Source organism: Leptonotus elevatus, chromosome 3 (genome assembly GCF_054856555.1).
Source record: "Leptonotus elevatus isolate MCC_2025b chromosome 3, RoL_Lele_1.0, whole genome shotgun sequence".
Classification (NCBI taxonomy): Eukaryota; Metazoa; Chordata; class Actinopteri; order Syngnathiformes; family Syngnathidae; genus Leptonotus; species Leptonotus elevatus.
In genome coordinates, this window is record NC_141241.1 from 13215927 (window position 1) to 13233937 (window position 18011).

The 18011-nt window shown below is 39.0% G+C and overlaps 1 protein-coding gene across 1 annotated transcript in view; it reads left to right on the forward strand.

The window, feature by feature from the left end:
• LOC147177012 (hexokinase-1-like) overlaps positions 1–18011 on the forward strand; it is a 22460-nt gene continuing 4449 nt past the window's right edge. Inside the window, exons 1-18 of the mRNA XM_086071949.1 lie at positions 1–293; positions 6700–6862; positions 7998–8146; positions 8233–8352; positions 9598–9693; positions 9764–9863; positions 9949–10132; positions 11198–11353; positions 12047–12134; positions 12420–12565; positions 12718–12910; positions 12989–13100; positions 14266–14414; positions 15116–15235; positions 15320–15415; positions 16045–16144; positions 16666–16849; positions 17278–17433. Coding sequence (XP_085928075.1) covers positions 231–293; positions 6700–6862; positions 7998–8146; positions 8233–8352; positions 9598–9693; positions 9764–9863; positions 9949–10132; positions 11198–11353; positions 12047–12134; positions 12420–12565; positions 12718–12910; positions 12989–13100; positions 14266–14414; positions 15116–15235; positions 15320–15415; positions 16045–16144; positions 16666–16849; positions 17278–17433 — 2375 coding nt within the window. The 5' untranslated portion in view covers positions 1–230. The remainder of the gene's footprint in view (positions 294–6699; positions 6863–7997; positions 8147–8232; positions 8353–9597; positions 9694–9763; positions 9864–9948; positions 10133–11197; positions 11354–12046; positions 12135–12419; positions 12566–12717; positions 12911–12988; positions 13101–14265; positions 14415–15115; positions 15236–15319; positions 15416–16044; positions 16145–16665; positions 16850–17277; positions 17434–18011) is intronic.

The window sequence follows — 18011 nt, forward strand, 5'->3', positions numbered from 1 at the left end:
CGGTTTCACTCACTTGCGGAGAGGGCAAGAAGTCCCACACATGACCCAGCTGACTATTTAAAAACCCGCATCGACTCGATTGTGGATATTTATCCATCTCTTACAGGCTTGTAGTGTTAAAAAAAAACGTAGACGTTTAAGTGGGCTTCTCCCCACCCCCAATTTTGATTCCCCTCCATCTGTGTGAGTGTGTGTCAGTGTGCATGTGTGTGTGAGAGAAGAGGAGCAGGATGATCGCAGCCCAGCTTCTAGCCTACTACTGCACCGAACTCAAGGATGACCAGATTAAAAAGGTGAGTGCTCCATGTTGTCTGACTTCCCGGTTTCAGTAGTGTTTTGTAAGTGTCCGTAACAGTTGTTTGTTCCTCTGGTTCGGTTACCTGGCAGCGCGCGCATACATGACTGTTTAAAAGCCGTGACTCAGCAGCCTGGCATCGGTGGTTCCTTGTTGGTTTTTAAGAGGTGGGGTGAAGAGGAGAGAGGGAAATGAAAGATGAAAGGACAAATGATCACACAGAGGAAGCAATGAAAGTGTTGTTGGTAGGAAAGCCATTTCAGCATTTCATTTCATATCCTGGATATCTCATTTACTAGTAGACGGGTCACAGTTACTTTTTTTTACCTTTTACACATTCGTCATAAATTATGCGCCTGGCGTTTTTAAATCATCATATTATGTACAGCGTAAGTCTATGTTATGGTATTGCATCATCTATTTTCCACGAGGAAGAACCAAACTTGAATAAGATTGTGATAGTGAGCTCTTATTTCTAAGTAGGAATTCAGTAGTTTAGGGGTGGCCACATTTTGATTGGTAACAATTGAGTATTTTCTCCAGTGGCCAGGGGGAGACCATGACCCACAATGGGGTGGCAATAAATTGCCCCACGCACAAGAATGCTACATTCTACTTGCACTATCCACAACTCCGGAATTAACCAGGTTGACCTTGGCATTCTGTGAACATGGCAGATAAGTTATTGTTGATTTTCCCATCCACAGTCGCTGGGTTTTATGAAATAAAATGGACGCATACCAACCTTGTCCAACATACTCATAATACAAGCAGGAACAAATATAAGTCAAAAGAAATGTTTAGCTGAGTTTAATTGACTAAATAACACCTTTTTCTTTGGTGTTTGTTTGCTTTTGTCACTTCTGTTTCTTGTCTTGTGCTAGCAAATCAGATTGATCTGATCAATTGTCGCCAACGACTGATGCCAGCTGATCGACAACTCATTCATTCAAGTCGTACCTAAGAAGCACAATGACTCGGAAAAGACACAGCAATCTCTTAATTCTTCACATGCAAGACAGAACTGAATTTTATTTGTACACAATTACAAGTACATAATTAGTGAACAGGAATAATAAATGAATGTGTTCTTTTGGGAAATGTATACAGAATTTTAACAGCTCTGCTCTTTCTTTTTTCTTTCCATAGTAAGTTGTGTGTTGCAGTGAAATGTGTCCCAAAACTAATATCGTGTAACATATTCATGTGTCAAAATTATCCCCTAGCCGCAGGGGCGGCAGCATAGTTGCGCCACTAATTTTCTTCCCCTAAAATCAGCTGCATGATAAAATTCGAATTTTACAGATGCAGTCAAAAATAGTCAATTAATTTGATCATTCATTTTAAGTTAATTCATGATCAATTAAAGTCATGAAACAATATCAATGAATTACTTTATTAAAAATATAATATTTTACATACCCTTTTTAACATTTCTACTTCTTCTCTGAATGACTTGGCTCATTTGTTTAAAAAAATAAAACAAATTGTTTTAAAAATAAAACCGAGCCCTTGAGAGCGCAAACATTTGCCCACCCATGCAATAAGTGGAGTGGAAAAAAAAGTTGAGATGGACACCATGAATGTGTGTACCTTTTTCCTACTTCCCCCACTGTGCAGCCGCCTTATTTAGATTCCTGGTAAAGTGTGACTGAGCCTATTTTCGTGGGCGTCGAGGCACCTTTTCGTAAACTTGTAGTCTCTTCCATTTTTTAACAACCACCCACTTAAAAGTTTCCCGCAAATCCTGATCCGATAGTGTTGCCAGGCAACCGGAACGGAACGGAACACATCCCGATCTCGCGTTACAGTAGACAACGCTTTTATTTCCCCCTGATCAGAACAAACGTATTCACATTTTCCCCCTCAACATGTGCTCCATGATTCACATATGAAGCCTGGGGCCCCTTTAAGGGCGCTTACTGATGATGTCATCAGCTTCTCTTTTCGCCACGGCTTCCTTTATACATGGAGGAAAGTTTAGGCCTGTCGCGCCTGCCGTTTGTAACCACCCTGTATGTACGCTGTTATCGAACCTTGCGGTGGTAAAAAGTAAAACACATGAACAGCATTGGGGATCTATATGCAATGCAGCGCATCCCCCCTCCCTTCCTCCCTCCCTCTCTCCCCTTGTCCTCTCTCGTCCTCCCTGAAATAGGCCAGCTTTGAGCCATGTGACTATAAGCACCATGCGCAAGCCTTGCACAAGTTCTTGTAAGACTCCATCCAGCCAGGTGTGCAGTTGTGTAGCTCCTGAGCCGAGCGACCTTTTGCAGTGACCCTTCTGCTCAAGACACCAGCCCAAATATGCTAATCAGTTGTGAACATTCCACACGTTGTCACAATGTCATAAAAATGGCATCTGCAGCATTCAGTGGGCCCAGAATGTTTTTAGTTTGAGTTCTTTTTTTTATTTCTAACAATACAACACAAACAAGACATATTCAAGGGTACACCAAAAGAGGCTAAAGGCTAAAGCTATTTTTTTTTTTTTAACACCCTGTATCTCCATCCACTGCAGTGCTCTTGACTATACATTTTTGTCATTGTTGAACGTGTGTGTGTTTTTCACCATAACCAAGTCAAGATACCACGGCTAGGGTCGTTTTCCATATGGCCGTTTGTGTGTGCACACGTCCAAACACCACAGCGTCGGGTTTCAGAGCTTCCCCAAGCAATCGTGTGACAAGGCGAGCAGGACATTGTTGGCAGGTGGAGGGCGTGTGAAGGAAGGGTGAGGCAGCGAGTGGGAGGAAAGAGGAGAGGAATTACCACAGAGAGAATGACCTGTAAATTCGAGCGAAAGGTTCCAGGTGAAGTTGACATGTGAAGGTGTGTTGTGTGGAGAGAAAAAAAACACACCATTCCAGCCTTACCGTTCCCCTCCCTCTGGGGTTTGACCTTGAAACCCCGCCTCCCACTTTGCAAAAAAGGATAAAGGATATCTATCTATCTATCTATCTATCTATCTATCTATCTATCTAGCTAGCTAGCTATCTATCTAATATTTAACAAAGTGGAGACCTCCATCAAGGCCACATAATCCTGATTAGATGAAATTGTTTTAGAACAATTCAATAGAAACACACGTTTCAAAAAATAAATATCTATCTATCTATCTATATTAGGGTTGTATCTAGCTAGCTAGCTTGCTTGGTCCGTCCGGTCTATACTCTTATTGTCAAATCAGTTTTTCACCACCATGTTTTAATGTGACATTTTCATAGCTTGAATCCAAATGAAATGTCTTTTTGAAGCAGCTCCCTTGAAAAGTGCTTCGTCGTGGTTTTCTGCTGCAGAGGCAGTCCTATGACGCAAGTGACCCGTCATTCTCGTCTTGCTGCAGGAACCTGTCATGCCACTAGTGGAAGAGAAAAATGTCAACAATGCCTATTTTTTCCTCTTCCCATGATCACACTGTTCAACAAAGACACACACAGCGTTATTTAAGCCGGCTGCCTAAAGATGTACTCGAAATAGAAAAAGGCGCTCAATGGTAGTGTAACAAGGTCATGAATAAAAAGGGTGAGGCAAAACACAGTGGAATCTTTAAAGTTCACCACAGGCCGTTCTGCGATTTGTGGCTTGAAAACCTTTCTCATGAAAACAACAGAAATGGAGCTCACCCGAGCTTACTGTTTGAGACACAAACTTGCTGTGTCTGGCAAAGGGTATCTTGAAGAAAATGTGTATTTATTATACTTTTGTCATTTTCACGTTTATTTTTGTTGAAAAATTTGGGCTTTTTCCTCTTTTATGGAAAGGGTGTCAGCCATTTTGTCCACGTGTGTATAAGGGCAACCCAACGAGATTTGGACTGACTGTGTTAACCAGAACAACAAACAATCTACCAGTGGGACTATCCCGAATTCCCACCGTCCTCGAATGCAGCGTTAACTCTGTGGAAGGAAGCTCTCTGCTTATTAAAAAGCGTTGGACTTTGAATCGTTGTCATTTGATTTGTGAGGATGATTTTAATTTCAAAATGTGATGAAATGAAACATCATTTGACTACTATAACAATCTGCCTGGTTTGTATGCTAGTCACAGGCAAAAGCAATACAACACGCCTTTGGTTTTAACCGCGTAAGGTGTAGAAATATCAAATATGTACGGATATACGAAATTGTCCATACCGAAAAATTGATGTGTGAACTTACTTTTGGCTTTCCCATAAACTGTGAATATAAACAATGACACAGATTTGATGGAATAGACCTGGACTATTTTCAATGGAATTTCGTTTAGCCGCCGCTTTCTTTAGATAGGCATCAACATGCCGAGGTGCCGTTTGTGCTGTGATGTTGTCAAGGTACAGTAGAAGGTGTAATGTGCAGTGTATTGTACAACAATGTGATTTTTGGATAAGTAATCAGCGACTGGTGTGAGGGTTCACTGGTGACAATTACGAGCATATGCTATTGAGCTTCCATGCCAGACTCCATATGTGGGAATGTAATAAGGAAGTAAACACAAAGAAACACTTGAAATATTTATTTTATTCCTTTGAGGCCGTAATTCTGGATCATGATGACTTAAGCACCTTTTAAACAGTTACTTTCCTGTTTGATTTAAATATCAGTACGGTTGTTAATTATTTCATAGAGAACAAATGTCTCAAAAAGGATCCTGTGTATGTTTGACACACTGCATCCAGTCAAATTTACTTCTTCTATAAGTACAATAACTAGGGGTGTGCCCCCCAAAAAAATAGATTTTCATAAGAATCGCGATTCACATTTAGTACGATTCAGAATCGATTTTAAATGTCCCAAAATCTATTTTATTTAAATAATTTTACACTGTTTTGCCTTTGTGTGTGCCTTTTCTTTGGAGCGCTGTTCATGTTGTACCCGGTTTGGCCACTGACGGGCAGTGTGGTTCCACGCGGTCTAATACACTGTTAAGTTGTAGCCACATTAAAGAGTAGAAGGAAAAAGTCACGATCATATTATTCCAATAAAAGTTTTTTTTCCCAGCGTGGAGCCGTTCTTTTAAGTGATAAAAGTGCCGCGAGTAGCGCGCTAATTAGCATTAGCGAGTCAGACTGGAGTAGATCATTACAATTCCTTGCACATCTATAGATCGAATCATTTGAATCGAAAATCGATTCTGAATCGAATCGCAGGCCCAAAAATCGGAATTGAATCGAACCGTGAGACATTCCAAGATTCCCACCCCTAACAATAACACTGTAATGACCTTGTTACCCAAAACACAAGAGACTTCAAGGGATTGTGATGGTCCAGATCAAGAAATGAAAATCAGCAAATCCGAATGTGTATGTTTCAAACGTGTTCTGGATTGAACATACATGAAGTACAAATACATAAGAAGCTAGTGACAAAAAGGCGTGAGCGTGTTCATTCGTCGACGTGACCGCGACAACACAGCAATTTGTTTCACATCCTGTTCCACACCACACAATTGACACAGGCAGTGTGAGTGTGAGTGTGTCAACACGGTGGGAAGTTTTCTGCTCGTTGCGTGACGTGTTACAGCAATGTACAGCTATGGCGCAACTATGACATCGTGTAAAATAGCGCTGTCACTATTGAGCGTTTTTAGAATTGATTACTCTATCGATTCATTTTAATTTTGCATTGAAGTGTGTTACAAAAGCAAATCACCACCACACATTAACAGAAGCCCAGAGGTGTAGATTGAGAAGAAGGAGTTCGTGTTTGAACATCGCATGTTTAAGAAGCGTTTATTTCTGAGTCAAAACGTTGGACAGTACTTTTAATGCTGGTTTGTAGTTATTGACTTCCTTTTGTTAAAGGGCAGGGTGGCAATGCTTGAACAGTATTCATTTCACAGCTATGTGGGTGTGGACTCGTATATCTGGAAATCTGGATCCTCTTCTGCATAGAAGCAATTTCTTTGTGAGATTTGATCATTTGGATAATGAGGTTATGCAGTATGTGATTATGTAAATAATTGTTTTGGTTTTACTTTCATAGTGTGCCTGTTTATTTAGAAGGGAGCAAACCTTTTCAGTTTTTTTTTAGAAGCTCTTTAAGGCCCATATACTAACTTAAAATGCAAAGAATGAACAAAGTCAATTATTTATATTGTATACATCACGACAAATTGTGGATTACATGTTTTTTTGTGTATTTTTTTAATAGCAGTTTTTTTTTCTTTCTGAATTGCATGACAGCCTCGATCTAAATCCCGCGCGTCCATGATTTATTTTTATGAGGGTAAGGTATTTTTCTAAGGAAATCCCACGTTGATGATGTTGTAAAAATCCATCATAAGCAAAAGTATATATTTTTTTTAAATCACACAAATCTGCTCTGAAGCTGAAGATGTAATGTTAAACTAAGTACTCACTTTGGAATCAAATTTCAATGTATTGTGATCTCAAATGAATGGGTTGCTATTCTGTGTCTTGTCAGATTGACAAGTACTTGTACTCCATGCGCTTCTCTGATGAGACGCTTCTGGACATCACGCAGCACTTCCGAATGGAGATGGTCAAAGGGTTGAACCGCGACGCCTGCACCACGTCGTCGCTCAAGATGCTGCCGACATTTGTACGCTCCATCCCCGACGGCACGGGTCAGTGCTGCATTCTTGTTGTAACGAGACCAGATGTTCCCACGTGGTCCAGGCCTTCAGTTCTACTCATTTCCGATTTGAAAGACCTCTCTTGTGCTGCCATTCGTCATCTGATTACCTAGGAAAATTAATAATCTGTCTGTTTCGCAATGTCCCTCGCCCCCCGTTTGATGTGTTTTTCGTCTGTGACGCTTTTGATAATTTGTGGCTTTGAGTATGTTCTGCATCATTATGGAGTAGAAAGAGCAGACTGTTAAAAGGGGAGTCAACCCCCCCCCCCCCTAAAAAAAATTGCAATATGTTCTATGCACTATATTCTGATTAAGTCAACCTTAAACATTTCCTGACAATAATATATGTGACTTCACGAGTCTAAACATTTGTGAAATATGAGTTATGAGGCAAAATCCAGCCGTATTTATCCATCTCGGGGCGGCCATTTTGCCATTTGCTGTTGACTGAAGATGACATCAATGTTGCTCAGGTAACGACCAATCAGGGATCAGCTGTTTCCCCAAGCTGAGCAAAAATGCTTAACTCAAATTCCACAAACACAATATTAATCAGAAGGCCGTATTTCGACTATTAGGACTGCATAGAACGTATTGTAAATATATATTTTTCTTTATCTGACACGAGAAGACGATTTAGCAGAAAGAAAAGATCAGAATGTTCAGAATACTGTTGAAAAGAAGATTTGTTACAGTTAAGACGTGCAGTTTTATCTCATCTGAAAGCCATAAAACAATTGCAAATAAACTGCCGTCTCAACTCACCAATTCACAAGCGGCTATTCAAATATTCCACACCTTATTGTAAAAAAGCTATTTCACACTGACTCGTAGTCATTTCATGGAATCCTACTCTTGGATTTAGCAATAAGGAAATCATTTGATTGCTTCCGGGCCTGAGTTATAAATATAGTGATCTTTCAAGTAACTGCTAAAGTCGATAATTTGGTGCCACACCTCAAAAATAAGTATACTATTGACCTTAAGAATGAAATAAAAAAAATATACCCTCGCAACAATTTTAAATGTCTTTTTCAATACTCCTCCCACATGTTCCCTTCTGCTTGTTGTTTACTCATCCTTTCTTCTTCTTCTGTGGCAACCTTTCCCCTCGTTTCCGACAGAGAAAGGAGACTTTATCGCTTTGGATTTGGGAGGAAGTGCCTTCAGGATCCTTCGCGTCAAAGTCAGTCACGAGAAGAAGCAGACGGTTCAGATGGAGAGCCAGATCTACGACACACCTGAGGACATCATGCATGGGAGCGGAACTAGAGTGTGTTAATTAACGCGCAAGTACACACGCACGCACGCACGCACACACACACTTTCATTCTTACCTCTGCCTCCGCCTTGTTCCAGCTGTTCGACCATGTGGCCGAGTGTCTGGGCGACTTCATGGAAAAACACAACATTAAAGACAAGAAGTTGCCAGTTGGCTTCACCTTCTCATTCCCTTGCCAGCAAACTAAACTTGATGAGGTAGAACTACATTTTGAATACCTGACAATTTCTTCTTGGTTTATTTATCGCCATGTTATTTCCTTGTGTCAATCTTGGTTCTTTACGCATTCACTGCCATTGACGCCTATATACGTCAAACATTTGTTTTGACTACTTAATTTAATTTAATTTATTTTATTTTATTTTTTCCCCCATTTTTGTTAATGGTTAAAGTATGAAAACCTAGATATTTATTTTTTTTGCGCATTCAGAACAAATATAAAATGTGTTAATAATGGTGAGTTAACTAGTAAAGTCATGCAATTAATTACTATTAAAAAAAATTATCACCTGACGCTCCTAATTTTTAATAATCTTTTTTTTAATCGTGAGTTAACTAGTGAAGTCATGCAATTAATTACTATTAAAAATTGTAATCACCTGACTCCCTAATTATTAATAATCTTTACTTCTTAAAAAATATATTTAAAAAAGAAAATTTTATTAAAAATTAGGGGTGTCAAGCGATTAAAATTTGTCATCGTAATTAATCGTATGACTTCACTAGTTAACCCACGATTTTATATCTGTTCTAAATATCCCCCCAAAAATTCTAGGTTTTCATACTCTTGTTAACAAAAGTTTTTTTTTAACTAATAGAAATAGTTTAAATGAATTTTTGACGTCTATAGCCGTCAATGGCAGTGAATGAGTTAAAGGGGAAGTCAACCTTAAACATTTCTTGACAATATGTTATATGTGGCCTCACTAGTCTAAACATGATATTCTAATTGATATTACATTTGTGGAATATGAATTATTCAGCATAATCCAGCCGTTTTTATCCATGTCAGTTGCTCAGTGCTTAGGCAACGACCAATTACAGCTCACCTGTTTTCTGAAACTGAGCTGTGATTGGTCGTTACCTGAGACCGGAGCAACATTGATGTCATTTTCACTTGACAGCACGTGGCAAAATGGCCGCCTTTTAATATTGATAAGAACTGCAGGATTTTGATGCTTAATTCATATTCCACTAACGCACTATTAACCAGAATACCGTATTTAGACTAGTGGGGCTGCATAGAACATATTATTATCAATAAAAACTTTTTTTTACCTGAGATGCTATATAATGTAGCTAGAATAAAGAAAAACATCACACATGCTGTGAAAGGTTCTTTTTGCATGGTAGAGGTGAATGTGTACTTTTGACCTTTTGACATAGGATGTTTATTTTCTGCAGTACAGCTTGAGTGACAGCCTTGCCTTGTCTGTCTGCAGAGCACTCTGATAACGTGGACGAAGCGCTTCAAGGCGAGCGGAGTGGAGGGCACGGATGTGGTCCAGCTGCTCAACAAAGCCATCAAACAACGAGGAGTAAGTCCCGTCTTCATCTCGGCTGGAGCTCAGGGGCCGCCATTACTGAAGCGTTTTCCATTTCATCCAGGACTATGAAGCTGACATCATTGCTGTGGTGAACGATACCGTGGGAACTATGATGACGTGCGGCTTCGACGACCACCGATGTGAAGTCGGAATTATTATTGGTATTGCATCTATAGTGTGTTCACATTGTTTCCAAAAAGGAGAGCTGAGTGCATACAAGAATTTATGAATGATTATTTATTTTAGGAACTGGAACCAACGCGTGCTACATGGAGGAGCTGCGTCACATCGACCTGGTGGAGGGCGACGAAGGCAGGATGTGTGTGAACACTGAGTGGGGGGCGTTCGGAGACGACGGCTGGCTGGAGGACATCCGGACGGAGTTTGACCGAGAGATTGACCGAGGCTCTCTGAATCCTGGCAAACAGCTGTACGTCAATTCGGCCCACTCAGGCTGCTACTGTATATGTTTGTAATGTAACATTACTTTTGTATGCACTAACGATGCTAAGACATTTCTATATAAATGTATGGGCGGAAGTGTATGCTGTTACAATTATAGGCAGTGAAAATAGAACAAAAAAATACTCTCTTGGATGGCTCATTGAAGAAAATAAAGGGTGACCTAAATTTTGAATATCTAGTAACTACGTGTCCTAGAGCAGGGGTCAGCAATGCTTTGTTTTTCATAAATTTTTAAATTTTCTGCCTTTCTGTCAAATTTTTGACATTTTTGACAATTTTATGGATATGCAAATTTTCTGCCTTCTTAATTTTTTTGGACATGCTATATATATATATATATATATATATATATATATTTTTTTTTTTACTTGTTTCCCCCTTTTTAGCTATCAATTTCTGAAATTTTTTGACAATTGTGTGGACAATCTATGGTAATTTTGGTGATTTTTTTCCTTCTGTTTTTGGGGACATTTTATGGTCACTTGAATTAAGAACATTTTCTTTCCTGCCTTGTCTTAATTCAATTTTCTGACATTTTTGGTAATTTCCTGGACATTTTATGGTCATTTTCTGCTTTTCCTCTTCCTTTATTACTAATCCAATATTACTTTTTGGACATTTTTAGGTAATTTATAAGCGTTTTTCATCTACCTTACATGTTTCTTTATCTGACAACTTAAAAATTTGGACTCTATTATATTATTATTATTATTATATTTAATTAGTCATTAAAAAATCTATCTATATATAATTGTATTTGCATACAGTATTCATGGTTGTAGATTTTCTAACCAATTTAACAAAGCTTCCAATATGTGCTTTCCAGTTAGTGCATTTATATTGAATAACTTTAAAAATGAAAGCTGCATTACTGGTTTGTTTGAAAGTTTGTATTGCCGATCATTCTTCACCATGAAAAAAAAGAACACAATAGAATTGTCCAAAGATGTCTTGGTATGATGAAGACTTCAGATTCAGGGACAACTTGTGGATCAAGTCCAACCTGTTTGATTTGTTACTTGGTCTGTAGGTTTGAGAAGATGGTTAGTGGAATGTACATGGGCGAGCTGGTTCGTCTCATTCTGGTCAAGATGGCCAGGGAGGGTCTGCTGTTTGAGGGAAGGATCACTGCGGAGCTTCTTACTAAAGGAAAGATGGAGACCAAGCATGTGTTCGCCATTGAGAAGTAAGTTGCATTTAAAACGACAAGCAGGATTTGCTTGAATCAAATGGTCAATCCTGTATTATAGCATACTACAAAGGCAAGTTAACTTTTTTTTTTTATATCCCAGGAACACAGGCCAAAATACAGATGTCAAAATGTGAGGCATGGCAATTAAGAAAAGAAACACGCAAGTCTTAAATTGACATTTAACATTTTTACCAGAAGTAGCTGCTCTACTTTCTGCAGGTAGATAATTCCAAAGGGATTTTGACCTCCTTTTGGCCCAAATGATGATGTGCAACATATGGCAGCAGGGGTTAGAGGTCAAATTGTTTTACAGGGACTGTTAAGCCATATCTGTTAGTAATATTGCAACCATTCCTAAACTTAGACAGGAAATCATAAGCAACCAAATTTTATATATATATATATTTATATGTGTATATATATATATATATATATTTATATGTATATACAAATGTATATATATATTTATATATATATAAATATATATATATTTATATGTATATACAAATGTATATGTATATTTATATATATATAAATATATATATGGACATTGTCTCCAATATCATTAATTCCTATTCACTTTGAAAGTTCCTGAATTGACCCTTGTCTTGATCTGAAAAAGTTTGTGACCGTCTGCTTTATTGGATTACAACACAGTGTCACTCTTTCTGTCTCTGTCTCGTTTAGGAGTAAGGAGGGATTAACCAAGGCCAAAGAGATTTTAATCAGACTTGGTGTGGAGCCCTCGGATGAAGACTGCACCGCCGTTCAACATGTGGGTATTTTTGCCCAAAATAGACGCTTCAGGACTCCTCTCTGGAATGGGGGCTGGCCCAAATCTGGTGCCATTTTACCCTCTATTCTAGCTTTTTCCCACAGTCAATAGCATACATGTTAGATCCATTGGAGACTAACAAGTTGTTGTGTCTTAATGCGTTAGATGTGATGCACCAGATCATCTGGGATAGATTCCAGTTTTGCAATATCCCTTAATAAGCGGTTTGAAAAAGGATGCATGGATGTTGTAATGTGTTCCTCCTTCCTCATCCGCTCCATTTAGGTTTGCACCATTGTGTCTTTCCGCTCTGCCAACCTAATTGCGGCAGTGCTCGCGAGTATCCTCATGAGGCTCAAGGAGAACAAAGGTGTGGCCCGACTGCGCACCACTGTTGGCATCGATGGATCGCTCTACAAGATGCACCCACAGTGAGTCACGGAATTTGCATTTGTTTAAAGAACGATCACCATCTAGTTTCTGGAGACAGTATCAGATAAGTCTAGTGTCAATAAACCCATAATAAAACCCCACAACCACAATAATAAAAGTAAGCTTCAATTCACCAACAAATCTACTTCAGATACGCCCGTCGTCTTCACAAGGCCGTCCGTCGGCTGGTCCCCGACTCTGATGTGCGGTTCCTCCTGTCAGAGAGCGGAAGTGGAAAAGGAGCCGCCATGGTGACGGCCGTGGCCTACAGACTCGCCGAGCAATCGCGGCAAATCGCGCAAATTCTGTCAGAATTCCGCCTGACGACCGACCAGCTCCTAGAGGTGAGGAGAGACGCGTCAACGTGTATTTGATCGCGTAAAGATCCGTTGTGCTAATGAAGCTGTCGTATGTTTCTGCAGGTAAAGAGCCGAATGAGGACCGAGATCCAAAATGGCCTTTCGAAGGCTACGCAAGAGACTGCCACTGTGAAAATGTTGCCAACGTTTGTGTGCAGCATTCCCGATGGCACAGGTTAGACACTTCCTCATTTTCTTCTGAGGACTCAGTAGATATGGTGCATAAATATGCCATATGGATATATGTATTTGGACAGCTTTTCATTACACTTACAGATAATAGAAAATATGGAGCAGGCCTCCCATTTGCTGCTACAACTGATTTCAAATGTAGTAGGAAAAACTCTTTTTTGAATGTGTTTTACAGTAGTAATGATAATAAGATTAGGGGTGTCAGGCAATTGCATTTTTTTTCATCGTAATTAATTGCATAGTTAACTCACGATCAACCCCAAATTTTATGTATTGTAAATGTACAATCAAATATTTTATATTTTTTATAAAAGTTTTCATACTCTTCGTAACATAAAAGAGGAAACAAAATTAAACTAATAGAAATATGGCTGTATCTTTTAGTCATTGATAAAGTAATTTCATAATAAATCATAAAATTTAAAATTAAAAAGGTGTACTGTAATGTAAAAAACCCCAGAGTGATATTGATTTGTGTTGAGGTCATTTTTCTGCCACTAGATGGCATAATTGCATTTGTAAGACGGTGACAGCTCAGTGCATTTTTCTTTTCATATTGAAAGCTAATCTTTAACATGAAGTAACTTTTTTTTTTAATTGTAAAATACAACTTGAGCCCAGTCTCCACAAACATATGCATTATTAATAAAATTATTACTGCAAAATTTTGATGTGGATGTGTCCGCTGGGTTGTGACTGGAATTCCCCCAGTAGCATACAGGCTTTCCAAGTAAGGGGTGGTTATTAATCGTGCTTTTAAAAAAAATATTGGCGTTAAAGGAACTTTAAATTAACTCAAAAGTTTCAAGTTATTAGTCTCTACGCTCTATGCAGTGCATTTTGCCGTTTGACACTGCCAGACAGCTTTTTACTGGAGATAACTGCCAAGTGCCAAGGTCATGCCGTGGAACAGCAGGAGGAAAAGTCAGAGGTGCTATCTTTAGCCTCAGGAGCTGTCATGTCGCGGTGTACTGTCACGCCTGATTTCATGTAAATAATAGTCTCACAATGCGTAAGGCTTAGCCAGACTTAATGTTCTCATTGTTAAGACAAATTACAACCGAATTGAATGCTTAATTTAATCCAAGGTATAAACATACAAATGCATGAAAAGATTGAATGGCGCTGATTATTTGTCTATCTTGCAGAAAATGGCGATTTCCTGGCTTTGGATTTAGGAGGAACCAACTTTAGAGTTCTGATGGTCAAAATTCGTTCCGGGAAGAAGAGAACAGTGGAGATGCACAACAAGATTTACGCCATTCCTATCGAAGTGATGCAGGGGACAGGAGAGGAGGTGATCTTGCCGAATTGAAACAAAATAGGGAGAGGCATATGATAAAATAGAGGTGCGAGGCATGGGAAGCTGCCAGGTTGGTGGTAAGCACGTTAGCTGTTTTAATGTAGACTGACTGGTATGGCGTGTCTGATTAGGAGTGGTGATGTCACTTTGTTTGTCAAGGTAATCCTGTCTGTTACCTTTTGACTCTTGCTTGACTTAAAAAAAAAACGGTTTTCACTTATTTTGCATGAGGACACTTCATTTCACAGCATTTGGCTTGCATGCCAACAAATATTAGTCGTAACCAAAATTGTTATATTAACGGCACAGGTAATGTTTTAATTAACGTTACCGTTCTCAACGGTCTCAATTGTGCAAACAAGTTAATCTGGGTGAGGTATGTTATGAATAAATAAAACAAACACAGTTATTCCCCTTTAGCCTAGCTTCCTCCCACATTACCAAAACATGATTCTTCTCATTGGCTTGTTTTTTTTTTTGTTTATCACCAAATGCACACATCTCATTAATATCTGAACTTTTAACCTACTTTGTTAAGTGACCGAAAAACAACCAAATTAACAGAGTCCTTGAAAGTCATGGTTTAAAATGACTTCCACTCATGTCCACGATCGTGGTGCAGTTTCCGTATATTTGTGTGCATCAAAACAGACCCGCACTTATTTTACACGCGTGTCATGCCTTTCGTCTTTCAGCTGTTTGATCACATTGTGCATTGTATAAGTGACTTCCTGGACTACATGGGGATGAAGAACGCTCGCCTCCCTTTGGGCTTCACCTTCTCCTTCCCCTGCCTTCAAACCAGCCTGGATTCTGTGAGCATCTGTCTGTCTGTAGTTCTCTTGACACGTGCCTAATGATGGCATTTTCTGACACTGTTATGCGTTTGTGTGCAAAAGGGCATCCTGGTGACGTGGACCAAAGGGTTCAAGGCAACGGATTGCGAAGGAGAAGATGTGGTGGGGCTTTTGAGAGAGGCCATTAAAAGGCGAGAGGTAGGAAAAGAGTTTGGTGGAACCTCTTAAGTCAAACACAATCTGTTCCAGGACGTTATTTATTTAAAATAACAGTTAAAGTTGAAGTCAACCCAATTATTTGTTCTAATATTGCGTTAGTGGAATGTGAGTTAAGCAGCAAAATCCAGCCGTTTTTATCCATCTCGGGGTTGCGGCCATTTTGCCACTTGCTGTCGACTGAAGACGACGTCAATGTTGCACAGGTTTCAGGTAACAACCAATCACAGCACAGCTTCAGAAAACAGGTGCGCTCTGATTGGTTCTTGCCTGAGCAACATTGATGTCATCTTCAGTCGACAGCAAGTGGCAAAATGGCCGCGCCCTGAGATGGATACAAATGGCTGGATTTTGCTTCATAACTCATATTCCACAAATGTTTAGACTAGTGAGGTCACATATAACATATTATTGTCAAGAAATGTTTAGGGTTGAATTCCACTTTAAGAAATAATAGAAATTGAAATGGCCTGTACAATATTTATTCATTATATAATGTATATTAAATGTACAGAAGGATTTTATTAAATTGGCTTTGGCAACGTTGCCCCTCGCGCCTTTTATTTAAACTACCTTGTGTCAATATATTTACTCCTATATTTCTTCTAAAGGAATTTGACCTGGATGTCGTGGCTATAGTCAATGACACAGTGGGCACCATGATGACCTGTGCGTACGAGGATTCCACCTGTCAGGTTGGGCTCATCGCTGGTTAGTTTACTTTTCATTAATGCAACTTCAATGAGATGATCCAAATGACAGTATTATTGTTTGTGAAGGTCATACCTCAAAACAATTCTTTCTTGACAATATATTTTTTTATGCAGTCACGCTAGTCCAAGTATGGTATTCTAGTTAGTGGAATATGAGTTAAGCAGCAAATCCAGCCATCTCATGAGGAGGCCATTTTGCCACTTTTTGTCTAGTGAAAATGACATCACAGTTTCTCAGGTCTCAGGTAACAACCAATCACAGCTCACCTTCAGAAAACAGATGAGCCGTGATTGGTCATCGCCTGACCCCTGAGCAACTCTGACGCCATCTTCAGTCCACAGCAAGTGGCAAAATGGCCGCCCCCGGAGATCGATAAAAACAGCTTGATTTAGCTTCATATTCCAAAAATGTAACATTAACCAGAATGTCATGTTAAGACTAGTGAGGTCACATATAACATTATTGTCAAAAAAGCTTAAGGTTGCCTTTCGCTTTAATGCCTTGACGTCCATGCGCAGGCACCGGCAGTAATGCGTGTTACATGGAGGAGATGAGGAACATTGAGATAATACCGTCCAACGAAGGGCAAATGTGCGTCAACATGGAGTGGGGGGCCTTTGGCGATAACGGATGTCTAGACGACATCAGAACCGAGTACGACCGTGCTGTAGATGACTTCTCTCTCAATCAAGGAAAACAGAGGTAAAGCACAATTACCTGCATGTACAATATCATAGAGTGTTAGTTTTCTTGTTAAATAACACATAAGGAATATTTGGAAGGATTTATGGACTTGTCAGTTATTGTCACAAGCACTTATCTTGGGGCACTTTTGCCTATACCTCATTGCAGCACCTTTTAAGCTCCATCAGCTTGGATGGGAGGCGTCAGCAGCCATTTTTAGATACCTCCAGAAATGATTGCTCGGATTCAATTTTGGACTCTGGCTGAGTCACTCAAAAGTATTCATAGTTTTAGAACTCTGAGATATTAAAAAAAAAAAAGTTTTTAGAATAAGGCTGTAACATACTAAAATGTGGAAGAAGTGAAACGCTGTGAATACTTTCCAGTTATACTATATTTGTATTTATATATGATTTACTTTGAGTGTGTGTATGTGTACATTATAGATACGAGAAAATGGTCAGTGGCATGTACCTCGGCGAAATAGTGCGCAACATCTTAATAGATTTGACCAAGAGGGGCTTCCTCTTCAGAGGGCAGATTTCGGAGACGCTGAAGACCAGAGGCATCTTTGAAACAAAGTTCCTCTCTCAGATTGAGAGGTAAGAATGGACTCGATGTACTCGTTTACTTTCGTAACATACTCGGCTAAGATGCTTTCGAACCTCACCAATGTTTTTACCAGGGGTGGGAATAATAATTAATCATTTGATCATTAGGTGGTATTATTTGGATTATTTGTGTGTTAAAGCAGTTGAGGAAAACGTGCGTTATTACAGTCATGTACTAAAAACGTGTTTATTTCAGTAGTTGCATTCAAAAAGTGACACTACAGAGAGTGAAATACTAGAATATTTTTCAGTTTTTTTTTTATTATTATAAAAAAAAATTACAGCTAATGAGAGCCCTAAAGTCACCATCTCAAGAAATTTGAATATTAAATCGATCTCTGTTATCAATCTTTTCAATCTCCATCCTGATCAATGCAAGAATTTGCAACAGGATTTCAGAATATTCAATAAAATATTCTCCCATCCCTTTGAAAATAATATTGGAAAATAGCAATCTTTTAAATTTGTTATTAATTAAATTTTGCCTAAATGTCTAATTCCTCACCTTTATTTAAAAATAATAATAATTCCCGTCACTTTGGTGACTCTCAATGTTTGTGTCTTTCTGC